The 13,811-nt window shown below is 41.8% G+C and overlaps 2 protein-coding genes across 10 annotated transcripts in view; both read left to right on the top strand.

Annotated features, from left to right (window-relative positions):
• LOC118371282 (gastrula zinc finger protein XlCGF57.1-like) overlaps positions 1 to 13,811 on the top strand; it is a 31,907-nt gene that overhangs the window by 11,258 nt on the left and 6,838 nt on the right. Inside the window, exon 4 of one of the 8 annotated variants that reach the window (XM_035756670.2) lies at positions 91 to 1,620. The exons of the other annotated variants lie outside the window; for them this stretch is intronic. Within the exon in view, the coding sequence (XP_035612563.2) occupies positions 91 to 1,475 (1,385 nt within the window). The 3' untranslated portion in view covers positions 1,476 to 1,620. Of the gene's footprint in view, positions 1 to 90; positions 1,621 to 13,811 lie in introns of those variants that run through there. 8 annotated transcript variants of the gene reach the window in all.
• Positions 2,729 to 13,808, top strand: LOC118371283 (uncharacterized). 2 transcript variants are annotated; one of them, XM_035756676.2, is made up of 3 exons: positions 2,729 to 3,020; positions 8,142 to 10,680; positions 10,813 to 13,808. In XM_035756676.2, exon 2 carries the CDS (start codon positions 8,228 to 8,230, stop codon positions 9,575 to 9,577), a length of 1,350 nt encoding a protein of 449 aa, XP_035612569.1. In that variant the 5' UTR covers positions 2,729 to 3,020; positions 8,142 to 8,227; the 3' UTR covers positions 9,578 to 10,680; positions 10,813 to 13,808. The 2 variants fall into 2 exon arrangements, with proteins under 2 accessions (XP_035612569.1, XP_035612570.1); XM_035756677.2 differs by lacking the exon at positions 2,729 to 3,020 and adding an exon at positions 3,030 to 3,160.

The raw sequence follows: 13,811 nt of genomic DNA, 5'->3' as shown, positions 1-13,811 counted from the left end.
AATGAGGAAATGTAGGAAAACACAACTATGTTCTGTCCCATCTCTCACTTCTCCCTCTTTCTACCTTCTTTCCACTGCTCTGTCCCTCAGTCTCTTCTCCTCAGTTCTTTCCTTGTCCACACTGCACCATCTCCTTCACTGACTGTTACTTCCTGGAGAACCACATGAAGACCAAACACCATAAGCAGTACCTGGCTTTGTTCAAAGGCCATGTCTCAACGAGTAAAACCGTGTATGCCCCCACACACAGCTGTCCCCACTGTAGCTGCATGTTCCATACCTCACGGCAGCTACACGTCCACACCCGTCAGGCCCACCCCTCTCCCTCTCTGAGAAAGCTCCACCCCTGCCCCTATTGTGCCCGCAGCTTCCAGTACATAGCCAGACTGCATACTCACTGCAAGGTTTGGCATAAAATGGCTGTCGCTTTCACAGATGGATACCTCAGTTGCGCTGACTGTGGAAAGAGCTTCAAGAATTGCTGGGGACTGGGGCCTCACCAGTGTCACAAGCCTGAGGACACTAAGCTTGAGAATGGCCCTGTCTGTCTGAACATCGGCATGCCATGCTCAGAGTGTGGCAAAAGCTGCTCTAGTCCTCAGAATCTGCGCATTCACATGCGCACACACACCGGCGAGAAGCCTTACGTCTGTAAGGAGTGTGGCAAGAGCTTCTCAGAAGCCAGCAGTCATTGCAAACACATGATGATACACTCGGGGGTCAAGCCATTCAAATGCCAGGACTGTGGAAAGGATTTTGCCCGGATGTGGCACCTCCGAGTTCACATGACCGTTCACTCTGGCGAGAAGCCTTTATCCTGCCCCAAATGTGACAGGCGGTTTGCATACAGTGATTCTTTGAAGCTTCACCTGCGCACACACTCAGGGGAGAGACCTTTCAAATGTACTGTGTGTGGTAAAGATTTTGCAGATAAAGGTTATCTGAAGTTGCATCTGAAGATCCACAGCAATGAAAGGAACTACCATTGTGGGGTTTGTGGGCTGAAGTTCATAAACATTGCTGCGTTGAAAACCCACCAGCGCACACACACTGGGGAGAGGCCTTTCCATTGCACAGTGTGTGACAAGACATTTTTCCGACACGCACACCTGAAGAACCACCAGCGCACTCACACAGGTGAGAAACCATACACCTGTACTGAGTGCGGCAAAAGCTTCACTCAGTCTGGAGATCTCACAAAACACATACGCACCCACACTGGAGAGAAGCCGTATGAATGTTCTGTCTGCCACGGCTGTTATACCTCTTCAGGGGATCTGGGCAAACACATGAGGATCCACAATAACTCACGGCCATATCACTGCCAGGAGTGTGACAAAAGCTTCCGCATGGTCGGTCACCTTAAAACTCACATGAGGACCCACACTGGTGAGAGACCATACTCCTGCCCCCGCTGCCATCGTACTTTTGCTCGCGCCCACCACCTATCTGGTCACCTGCCTAGATGTTGCTGAATGATTAGATTATTTATATACAGTCAACTCTTTTACTCTTGTTGTCGTTATTTAATAAGGGAACAGTGATGTACAGAAGATGGTTTTGTGCCCGACTGTTGTGGTAATGTCAATAAAGGCCTCTATAGTCTGTGAAAGATGGCAAGCCTGTTGTCTGGTTCTGATGAATTTTGTGTATGTTTTTTCTTTGAGCTGAAATAAGAGAGCCATATCACATACATTTCAATCTCACAGTATTCTATTGGTAAACAGTCATTGGCCTGCACTGGCTGGTTTTGATATTACAGCACGTTGTACATTTCATATTACAATACGCAAGCTATTGAAGAGGATTGATTCAATAATTTAGGCTATTTGTCTCTGAAATCCCAGACCTAGGGCAACATTGTCAGTGTGGGAGTCAACCTGTCTTTCTATGGAGAATCAGGACAGTAAATAAAAGGGTATGCTCTATCCTCTTTACAACAGGTGCTTATAATCCATACAATAACTCTCTTCTTGCTAATACAAAGACAATTCATCATTGATTGTAACCTTTATTGAACTAGACTAGTCAGTTAAGAACAATTTCTTATTTACAATGACAGCCTACTCGGGCAAACCCGGATGACTCTGGGCCAATTGCTCTCTGCCCTATGGGATTCTCAATTACAGCTGGATGTGATACAGCCTGGATTCGAACCAGGTACTATAGTGACATCTCTTGCACTGAGATGCAGTGCCTTAAACCGCTGCACCATTTTGAGTCAGAACTGGCAAAGCTACAAAAATTGCTGATACAAAACTGATACTTTTGGCAATAATTAATATTTATTTAAGAATCCGGGCGACAGGGTAGCCTAGTGGTTAGAGCGTTGGACTAGTAACCGAAAGGTTGCAAGTTTGAATCCCCGAGCTGACAAGGTACAAATCTGTCGTTCTGCCCCTGAATAAGGCAGTTAACCCACTGTTCGTAGGCCGTCATTGAAAATAATAATTTGTTCTTTAACTGACGTGCCTAGTTAAATAAAGGTAAAACATGATTTTTTTTTAAACAGCCTCTAAATTATTGCACATAATCCAGAGGTCATTGCTTGATTGGCCAGGTACCGTGAAATATTAACCGCATGAATGGAAACGCTTGTCTATTATGTTGACCAGATAGTCATGTGACCGCTCTAACAATTGAAATATATGTCCTCCCTCAATTATGGAAAACAGGCGGGACCATTCTAGCCAATGAGAGGTCAGATATACTTTGGCACAACAGGCAGTACAAAGTCGTTTTTCTCCAAGTTGCTGTAATGCCACGTGCATCCACTTATATCCGTACATTTGTAACCTAAAAATTACGAAATTTATATTTGATTTAAAAAAGCCTCACGTAATTCAACACTCTCATAGACCTCCATAAAACAAAACATTTATCTCGCGGACAGATTTTAACGAGAGTAAAGCCTCTCGATTCGCCTCTTCCTCTGTAAGGAAACACATTCTTCCGGTGTAGCGAAACTTCATTTTCTATTTGAGTATTTGAACGAGAAACAGAAACTTGTTCCGCTCATGGTTAGTATCTTTACAATCAGTATTTGGTGAGAGATATCTAGTCGTCAAAAGGAGGAAGGTAGCTTACATTATCTACTATCTAGCTAATATTGTTAGCTAACGTAACCCAGGCGAAGATAGTCCATTTCTGACCCAGAAAGGTATGCAGTCTAGCTAATTGAACTAACCTCCTAATGACGTAAAATGTATTCTGCTATCAAATGTTCCACTCTGCTGTATGTTAAACCTTTTGACTTGAGAAAATAACACCGAGGTTCTGTACTGCCTCTGATAGAGGTATGTCCATAAAAATAAAGTAATCCTTCTCCCCCCTTAAAAGATTTAGATGCACTATTGTAAAGTGGCTGTTCCACTGGATGTCATAAGGTGAATGCACCAATTTGTAAGTCGCTCTGGATAAGAGCGTCTGCTAAATGACTTAAATGTAAATGTCCATGTGACCGTTGTAGTAGAGAGAAACAGTGAAGATGTCCTAACACCCATAGAACCATGCGGTCAAACGGGGAAATGGTTCAAATCCGTTTTCCACCATAAAATATGGGAATTTTAGAAACACTTAAAATAAGGGCTGTGTTTCGTGTAGGCTAACCCTGGCATGACTTCTTGATAACCAAGTACATCTCTCTTGGACAAGATTACTTTTATCAATATATTCAGCTCTATTTACTCAGATCCAAAAATGCAAATTAGCATCAAAGTAGACCTGCAAGACTACACATTTCATTTTGGTTTGGAAGGGGTAAATATAGGCGAATATAGTCACCTTGTCCTAGAGAGCTTCACACGGTTATCAAAACGTCACGCCAGGGTAAGCCAACAGGAAACAAAGCCCTGACTTTAAGTGTTTCTGAAATCCCTTATGGGAAAAACTATTGGAACAATTTCCTTGTTTGACTGCTATGTTTCATGGGTATTATGACTCTTACTGTGATGAGGTTGTGCAATTAAGGTATGTCGAAGTAAACATACTTCTCCAGTGTTTTGGCTAAGCCAGAATAGTTTTTTTTCCAACAGCCTAGTATTTTGTTGGCTTTACTCTGTACTATCTACAATGGGGAGAACAAGTATTTGATACACTACCGATTTTGCAGGTTTTCCTACTTACAAAGCATGTAGAGGTCTACTTTTTTAATCTTAGGTACACACTGGTCCTTCTGTAGCTCAGTTGGTAGAGCATGGCGCTTGTAACGCCAGGGTAGTGGGTTCGATTCCCGGGACCACCCATACGTAGAATGTATGCACACATGACTGTAAGTTGCTTTGGATAAAAGCGTCCGCTAAATGGCATATATTATTATTATATTACTTCAACCGTGAGAGATGGAATCTAAAACAAAAATCCAGAAAATCACATTGTATGATTTAAGTAATTAATTAGCATTTTATTTCATGACATAAGTATTTGATACATCAGAAAAGCAGAACTTAATATTTGGTACAGAAGCCTTTGTTTGCAATTACAGAGATCATACGTTTCCTGTAGTTCTTGACTAGGTTTGCACACACTGCAGCGGGGATTTTGGCCCACTCCTCCATACAGACATCTCCAGCTCCTTCAGGTTTCGGGGCTGTCGCTGGACAATACGGACTTTCAGCTCCCTCCAAAGATGTTCTATTGGGTTCAGGTCTGGAGACTGGCTAGGCCACTCCAGGACCTTGAGATGCTTCTTATGGAGCCACTCCTTAGTTGCCCTGGCTGTGTGTTTTGGGTCGTTGTTATGCTGGAAGACCCAGCCACGGCCCATCTTCAATGCTCTTACTGAGGGAAGGAGGTTGTTGGCCAAGATCTCGCGATACATGGCCCCATCCATCCTCCCCTCAATACGGTGCAGTCGTCCTGTCCCCTTTGCAGAAAAGCATCCCCAAAGAATGATGTTTCCACCTCCATGCTTCATAGTTGGGATGGTGTTCTTGGGGTTGTACTCATCCTTCTTCTTCCTCCAAACACGGCGAGTGGAGTTTAGACCAAATAGCTCTATTTTTGTCTCATCAGACCACATTACCTTCTCCCATTCCTCCTCTGGATCATCCAGATGGTCATTGGCAAACTTTAGACGGGCCTGGACATGCTCTGGCTTGAGCAGGGGGACCTTGCGTGCGCTGCAGGATTTTAATCCATGATTAAATCTATAGTGTGTTACAAATGGTTTTCTTTGAGACTGTGGTCCCAGCTCTCTTCAGGTCACTGACCAGGTCCTGCCGTGTAGTTCTGGGCTGATCCCTCACCTTCCTCATGATCATTGATGCCCCACGAGGTGAGATCTTGCATGGAGCCTCAGACCGAGGGTGATTGACCATCATCTTGAACTTCTTCCATTTTCTAATAATTGCGCCAACAGTTGTTGCCTTCTCACCAAGCTGCTTGCCTATTGTATTGCTCTGGATAAGAGCGTCTGCTAAATTACTTAAATGTAAATGTATTGTCCTGTAGCCCATCCCAGCCTTGTGCAGGTCTACAATTTTATCCCTGATGTCCTTACACAGCTCCCTGGTCTTGGCCATTGTGGAGAGGTTGGAGTCTGTTTGATTGAGTATGTGGACAAGTGTCTTTAGATTATTTTAGATTCTGTCTTTCACAGTTGAAGTGTACCTATGATAAAAAAATTACAGACATCTACATGCTTTGCAAGTTGGAAACCTGCAAAATCGGCAGTGTTATCAAATACTTGTTCTCCCCACTGTATCTTGCTAGCCTTTGACCATGACTCTCATTTCAGTTCCATTACATTATACCTGAGCCATATGTATGTGTGCCTTCAGAAAGTATTCATACCCCTGAGACTTATTGCGTTACAGCCTGAATTGAAAATGGAATAAATATGTTTTAAAAAATTTAAAAAATTAACCTTTAACTAGGCAAGTCAGTTATGAACAAATTATTATTTTCAATGACGGCCTAGGTTAACTGCCTGTTCAGGGGCAGAACGACAGATTTGTACCTTGTCAGCTCGGGGGTTTGAACTTGCAACCTTCCGGTTACTAGTCCAACGCTCTAACCACTAGGCTACCCCACCACCCCTTTAATTTCCTTACCCACCAATACACGCAATACCTTATAATGACAAAGTGGAAATATGTTTTTAGACATTTTTGTACATTACATTTTACTACAGAAATATCTAATTTACATAAATATTCACTTCACTAAGTCAGTACTTTGTCGCAGCACCTTTGGCGGTGATTACAGCTGTGAGTCTTTTTGGATAAGCCTCTGAGCGCTTTGCATACCTGGATTTAACAATATTTGCCCATTATTCTTAAAAAAGGTTAATTATTTATTAATGCTAGACATTTTCAAATCTTTCCATAGATTTTCAAAACTAACTAGGCCACTCCGGAACATTCAATGTTGTCTTGGTAAGCAACTCCAGTGTAGATTAGGCCTTGTGTTTTAGGTTATTTTCCTGCTGAAAGATGCATTGTTCTCCTAATGTCTGTTGAAAAGCAGTCTGAACCAGGTTCTCCTCTATGATTTTTGCCTGTGCTTATAGCTGTATTCTGTTTTCTTAATATCCCACCAAAATGCCTAGTCCTTGCCAATGACAGGCATACCCATAACATGATGCAGCCACCACCATGCTTGAAAATATGAAGAGTGGTACTCCCGTGATGTGTTGTGTTGGATTTGTCCCAAATGCCTTCTATTCAGGATAAAAAAGTATATTTCTTTGTCACATTTTTTGCAGTATTACTTAAGTTCTTTGTTGCAAACAGGGTGCATGTTTTGGAATAATTTTTTATTCTGTACAGGCTTCATTCTTTTCACTCTGTCATTTAGGTTAATATTGTGGAGTAGCTACAATGTTGTTGATCCATACATTAAACTCCGCAGCTGTTTTGAAGTCATTGGCCTCATGGTGAAATCCCTATGCAGCTAACTTCCTCTCTGGCAACTGAGTTTGTAAGAATGCCTGTATCTTTGTATCGACTGGGTGTATTGATACACCTTCCAAAGCCTAATTAATAACTTCACCATGCTCAAAGGGATATTCAGCATCTGCTCTTTTTATTTGTACACATCTACCAATCGGTGCCCTTCTTAGCGAGGCATTGGAAAACCTTGCTGGTCTTTGTGGTTGAATCTGTACTTGAAATGCATTACTCAATTGAGGGACCTTAACAAATAACCTGTATGTGTGGGGTACAGAGATGGAATAGTTATTCAAAAATCATGTTAACTACTATTATTGAACACGGAATGAGTCCATGCAACTTATTATGTGGTTTGTTAACCATATTTTTGCTCCTAAACTTATTTAGGCTTGCAATAACAAAGGGGCTGAATACTTATTGACTCAAGACATTTCAGCTTTTAATGTTTTATTAATAATATCTACAAAGCAAATTCGACTTAGACATTGTGGGGTATTGTGTATAGAACATTGACACAAAATCTCAATTTAAAATTTAGGCTGTAACACAAAATGTGGAAAAGGTAAAGGGGTGTGAATACTTTTATGAATGCACTGTATATGGCTCTGCATTACACATAAAACAAGTAGTTGGACTATGGTGTCTTCTCTAGGGGGCAGTTTTTCTTTTAAGAGCAGTGATGCACGGCCTGAACATTTGACACAAATCACTTGTGGTACGGTTTTGGAAGTATAAGGACCTAATCTTTTATATTGGCGAGAAATCATTTTTTTAAAACCAAAGGTTAAATTGATACACCTTTTTATAGGGTTAGGGTTCCCCACACGGCCATATTTCAGCACTTGTTTACGGAAGACAGACAACTACCTGTGCTAATCAGCTTACTGTAAGTGTGTTTGCATTTGTGAGATGAAAGTAGAATGATTTTATGTTTCTAGAACCATACTGCAATTGAGAATCGATTCACATTTTGGAGTATTTGGCTGTTTTGGCTTGCAGAGCTAATTTGCCCTATAAACAAGATGTAAGGTCCTTGGACTAAGGAGTAACGTTAGGCTCCTTTTGTCCAATATTGGGCTACTGTCTTGCTAGCTATTTATTCACCCATTTGATAAGCTATGTAAAAATGCATGTTGTAATGAAATGCTTTCCTTTGCTTGTTGTTTTACTTTGTAGTGTTGGATGGGATGATTCTCATGATGATTCCTGACCTGGTGTTTTATTCAAATCAAGTATTTTTTTCCACAGAATGCAAATGAAGAGGAAGACCTAGACAATAACCAATCAACAAGATTAAGATCAAACCTGGGAAAAAGCAACGCAATAAAACCAAGATGACTAGAAGTCATCGAGACCCCATCAAAACAGATTGTGAAACACAGTCAGATGATGTTGACTCCAGTAGAGAAGATTCAGACATTGGCCAAGCCCACTCTCTCAGCAGTAATGGGTTTACTTTCAACATCATCCAAATCAAAGAGGAGGAAACAGACTTTGAAGTGCATGAAACAAATGAGGAACATAACGGAATTAGATCAAATTATCACTTGGATTCTAGAGCACTCCACCAGGATTCTGGAACCATCAAAACAGATTCTGTTTACATTAGCCAAGGAACTGTGGAAATTAAGACTGAGCATGATTCTGAAATCAGAGTGGTTAAGACAGAAACTCTAGTGTACTCTCCCTCACACAGCTGCCCCCACTGCAGTTGCATGTTCCACACACCACAGCAGCTACTTGTCCACACCTGCCAGGTCGTGAATTCTGACAACATTGTGGATTTTTTGTTGAAGACCCCATTTCATTCTTTGGAGTCCACAGAAAAGGTGCGAATTAAAACAGAGGGTCGACCTCTGCCTGAAATCAAGTACATAAGGAAGGATGACAAAGTGAGGAGGACGTTCAATACCAACTGGTATAAAAAGTATCAATGGCTAACAGGTAGCCTTTCATCAAGCCGCTTGTATTGCTGGCCTTGTCTGCTCTTTGGAACGTTTGAGCCTTGGGCTAAAGGGGGGTTCAGTGACCTGAAGAACATTGACCGTTCAGCTAAACGGCATGACGAATGCCGGGAGCATCTCAACTCCTACGCGAAACTCAAGCTTTTGGGACACCCGAGTCATCATGCCAATCATTCACTCAATGAAGGCCTGCGTATTCAAGCTGCGCAACACAACGAAAAGGTCAGAAGAAACAGGGATGTTCTCAAACCCCTCATTGACAGCATTGCATTCTTAGGCATGCAAGAGTTGGCTTTTAGGGGGCACGATGAGACGGAAAGTTCCGCTAACAAAGGCAACTACAGGGAATTGGCAGAGGTAATCGCGCGGTATGATGCTTTACTTGCTCAGCATATGGAATCTTCAACTGTGTTTACTGGAATGTCAAGAACAATTCAGAATGACTTGATAACTGCTATCGCATCTTCAAATAAAAGTGAGATTAAAAGCGAAGTTGACGCTGCTCCATTTTTCTCATGGCAAATGGATGAAACTACAGACCATTCGCAGTTGTCTGTCATTGTCAGGTATGTGGATGATCGGGGGTGTGTCCAGGAGCGTTTCTTGGGCTACTTTGATGTGTCAGCTGGGCGAGATGCACAGTCTGTGTTTTATCTAGTGAATTCGGAGAATTCGCCACCTTTGTGCATTGCTATGCACATCCCCTCAACTCCGTATTAAGCCAGAGCGTGAAGTCTATGCCCAAGACCAAGGTTTTTTTTGCCACACTGGGTGGCTTCGCAACTTTTTTTTGTAAGTCCACCAATGGAATGCTGCTAGAAAAGGTCGCTTGTGCAAGTTTGCCAAAAAATGTACCAACACATTGGAATTTCACGTCCAGAGTTGTTAACACAGTGGCAAAAAACTTTGAGCATCAATTGGACACATTCACAGGTATCACAGACCATCCTAACATGGATGATGACACGATTTTCGATGCAAATGGGTTCAAGACACACCTGGAAGATTTTCATTGTATTTTTTTACTTCTCACTTTTGAATATATATTTGCTTGCACAGATGTGGTTTTTGACAGTGTGCAACAGAATGCCATGGATGTAGAATTTTGTAAGAGGAGAATTGAGAATCTTATGCTCAAGATAGAGGTGCACAAATCTGAAGAATTTAGTGCTATATATCAGAAGGCTTCGAACATGACAGATGATCCAGAGTTGATGCAGAGAAGGAAGCGAAGGCAGGGCACGCAGGATGTAATGCAGATGTACAAATCACTGTACGATTCAATCCATGACAACATCAAGACACAAATAGCACAGAGGTTCCAAAGCCTGGACAGCAGGAGATACATGGAGTTGTTAGATGATGAGAAATTTGAGTCATTCCGGAGTGAATTCCCTGCAAATGCAATGGAAAGCCTGTCCCAGAGCTATGGGTGTTTTTTCAACATGGAAAAACTGAAAAATGAGCTGCAAGTGTTCTACTGTGGTGAGGAGCTTCAAGGGAACAGTCGAAAACTGTGCGACAGAATCTTGCATTTCAAGGGGTGTGGATTGAATGAAGTGATGCCTGAGGTGTACCGGTTCATGTGCCTTGTTGCAACTATAGGGGCAACGTCAGCGGGCGTGGAGAGCAGATTCTCTCGTCTGAAGAGGCTGAAAAGCTACACAAGGAACACCATGGGACATGAGCGACTCAAGAACCTGGCAATCCTATCCATAGAAAGGAGAATTCTTAAATCATTGCAGACGAATCCTCACTGGTATGAGAGGGTCATTGACCAGTTTGCCAACCAGACTATGAGAAGAATGGACTTTATATTCAAGGTAACATATTAATAAAAACAATTGTGCTAAGTTTTTTTTTATTGCACCTATATGTGTAATAGATTTTATATTTACGTAAATAGTATTTGTTTTTCGGCCCAACTGTGTTATGAATTGATTTGTTTCCAACAGTGATTGAGACTGGATGGTGGAAACTCCCTGAACTACTGCAAGGGAGTATAAGGTCCCATGATGCCAGTGATGTCTTAAAAGCAGAGTGTAGGTCCTGTTTGTAAGCATGTGCACATGTCCACAACCTCTCATTCTTCCTCTGGAGACCTCAACCCTTCTCATGCACTGCAGTCTGCGTTGACTAAAGCTGTCAGTGTCATCGAATGATGTCAAACAAACTGACCGCTGCTGCTGCTGCTAAAGAACATTAAAACTTTGACTATTTTGGTGAATGCCGGTTTTCCTTTTTCAGTTTACATGCCTTTTGGACCCTGCACCCAAAGACTTATTTGAACTGTTATTTGCGCATGGTTCTTGATTTTGTGTTGTATTTTGTAGTTATTATGGATCCCCGTTAGCCACTCTTCCTGGAGTCCAGCAAAATTTACGGCACTTATAACACTTTTGTAGTTGATTAACAAGGGAAAAGTGATGCACAGATGGTTGTATATGCCCGACTTACTGCCTGGGGATGACAAAAGTGACAATGATTGCTGTAAATGAAGTATGTGAAAGAGGATATGTTTGCTGTTTGGTAATTGCACATTAGACATTACTTTAAAATTAATTATTCAGTGTTCATTTCAACAGCTGTAGAACATCCTGTCATAACTGATTTGTGTCAATCCATATGCCATCAATGGCCTGCACTGGTTTTGATATTCCGCCATGTTTTACTTGCTAATAATCATACACATTAATTTTATTGAAGGTGATTGGGCCAAGCATGTAGGCTGCATTGTCATTCCCACATCTTGGCAGTGATGGTCTCTACCAATTAGAGTAGGGTTCCTATGATATTTTCTCCATTCCAGCCATTACATTGAGCCCGTCCTCCAATAGCTCCTCCCACCAGCCTCTGCTGTAGTTTATACATTGGCTTCAATAACCATCATCTTGCTAATCCAATGGACACATTTAATCTTTTGACAACAGTATTTCAGTAAGTACTGCTTTGATAAAGCTAGAAAATGCGAAGGGCGCAACTGCTACAAAACTGATACCAAAAGTACACCAAACGTATGTGGACACCCCTTCAAATTTGTGGATTTGACTATTTCAGCTTCACCTGTTGCTGCCAGGTGTAAAAAAAACTTGAGCACACAGCCATGCAATCTCCATAGACAAACATTGGCAGTACAATGACCCATACTGAAGAGCTCAGTGACTTTCAACGTGGTACTGTCATAGGATGCCACTTTTCCAACAAGTCAGTTGGTCAGATTTCTGTCCCTGGTCAACTAAGTGCTGTTATTGTGAAGTGGAAATGTCTAGGAGAAACAACGGCTCAGCCGCAAAGTGGTAGGTCACACAAGCTCAAAGAATGGGACTGCCCAGTGCTGAAGCACATAGTGTATAAAAAGCACCTATCCTCGGTTGCAACACTCCAAACTGCCTCTGGAAGCAGCCTCAGCACAATAACTTTGTTGGGAGCTTCGTAAAATGGGTTTCCATGGCCGAGCAGCCACACACAAGCCTAAGATTACCATGTGCAATGCCAAGCGTCACCTGGAGTGGTGTAAAGCCCACTGCCATTGGACTCTGAAGCAGTGGATATGCATTCACTGGAGTGATGAATCACTCTTCCCCATCTGGCAGTCCGATCGAAGAATCTGGTTTTGGCGGATACAAGGAGAACGCTACCTGCCCGACTGCATAGTGCCAACTGTAAAGTTTGGTGGATGAGGAATAATGGTCTAGGGCTGTTTTTCATGGTTCGTGCTAGGCCCTTTAGTTCCAGTGAAGGGAAAGCTTAACGCTACTGCATACAATGACATTCTAGATGATTGTGTGCTTTCAACTTCGTGGCAGCAGTTTGGGGAAGGCCCTTTCCTTCTTTAGCATGGCAATGCCCTCATGCACAAAGAGAGGTCCAAACAGAAATGATTTGTCGAGATTGGCGTGGAAGAACTTGACTTACCTGCACAGAGCCCTGACCTCAACCCCATCGAACGCCTTTGGGATGAATTGGAACGCCAACTGCGAGCCAAGCCTAATCACCCAACATCAGTGCCCGACCTCACTAATGTTCTTGTGGCTGAATGGAAGCAAGTCCCAGCAGCAATGTTCCAACATCTAGTGGAACCCCTTTCCATTTTTAGGTAGTCAATTTTCTTCTCCACAATTGGCTGACTCCTCCTGATGGCCTGGTTGGACATGACTGCAACATGGTCTCCAGGAGGATCATCCAATGAAGTTGGAAGTCCCACCCAGTTGGCTACATTAAAATTGTGGAATCCCTCAATAGTGCTGCCCATGCTAATTCTCTTTTGGCCACTAGAGGTCTCTATCATTCTCTATGGCAGATACTTTTTGGCGAGAATGAATGTTCCTTTATTTTATTTAATTTATTTTTATTAACAAATCAATACATAAAGCACATGAGGGAACACAAGCATACATAGATTACAAACAATGGACAATCGAGCTAGGGGGTACAATATCACATTACAATTACACAAGGACCTTAAGGGACATGCATATACTTACAATTCTAACAGCTTTTTGTTAGTAAAGCATTTAACCGTCTTAAAATACAGTTCAGTTCTTTTTGTAGGATACGAAAATGTGGTTTTCTGTTTGTAAATTTCCATTTGTGTATATGAAATTTGGCCAAAAGAATAATGAAATTAATTACATAAAAATGATTCCGCTTATTTCTATTGTATGTAAAGAATCCAAACAGTACATCTCTCCACAATAGTGTAAAATCTTCATAAATGTGTTCAATTATAAACCTACTGATGTCTTGCCACAGTTTTCTTACATGCATACAATGCAAAAAAAAGATGCACAACTGTTTCTGGGTGGTCATTACAAAAGGAGCAATTTGGGTTGATGTTTTCCTTAAACATCTTCATATAGTGGTTGGCAGGATAATATTTATGAATAATTTTAAAGGAGACTTCCTTAATTTTGTTAACAAGTAGGTATGTTTGTGGCAACATCCAAACTTTTTT

The sequence above is a fragment of the Oncorhynchus keta genome, chromosome 31 (assembly GCF_023373465.1).
Source record: "Oncorhynchus keta strain PuntledgeMale-10-30-2019 chromosome 31, Oket_V2, whole genome shotgun sequence".
NCBI lineage: Eukaryota > Metazoa > Chordata > Actinopteri > Salmoniformes > Salmonidae > Oncorhynchus > Oncorhynchus keta.
The sequence above is the reverse complement of the archived record's forward strand: the minus strand, read 5'-3'. Positions and strand labels throughout refer to the sequence as shown.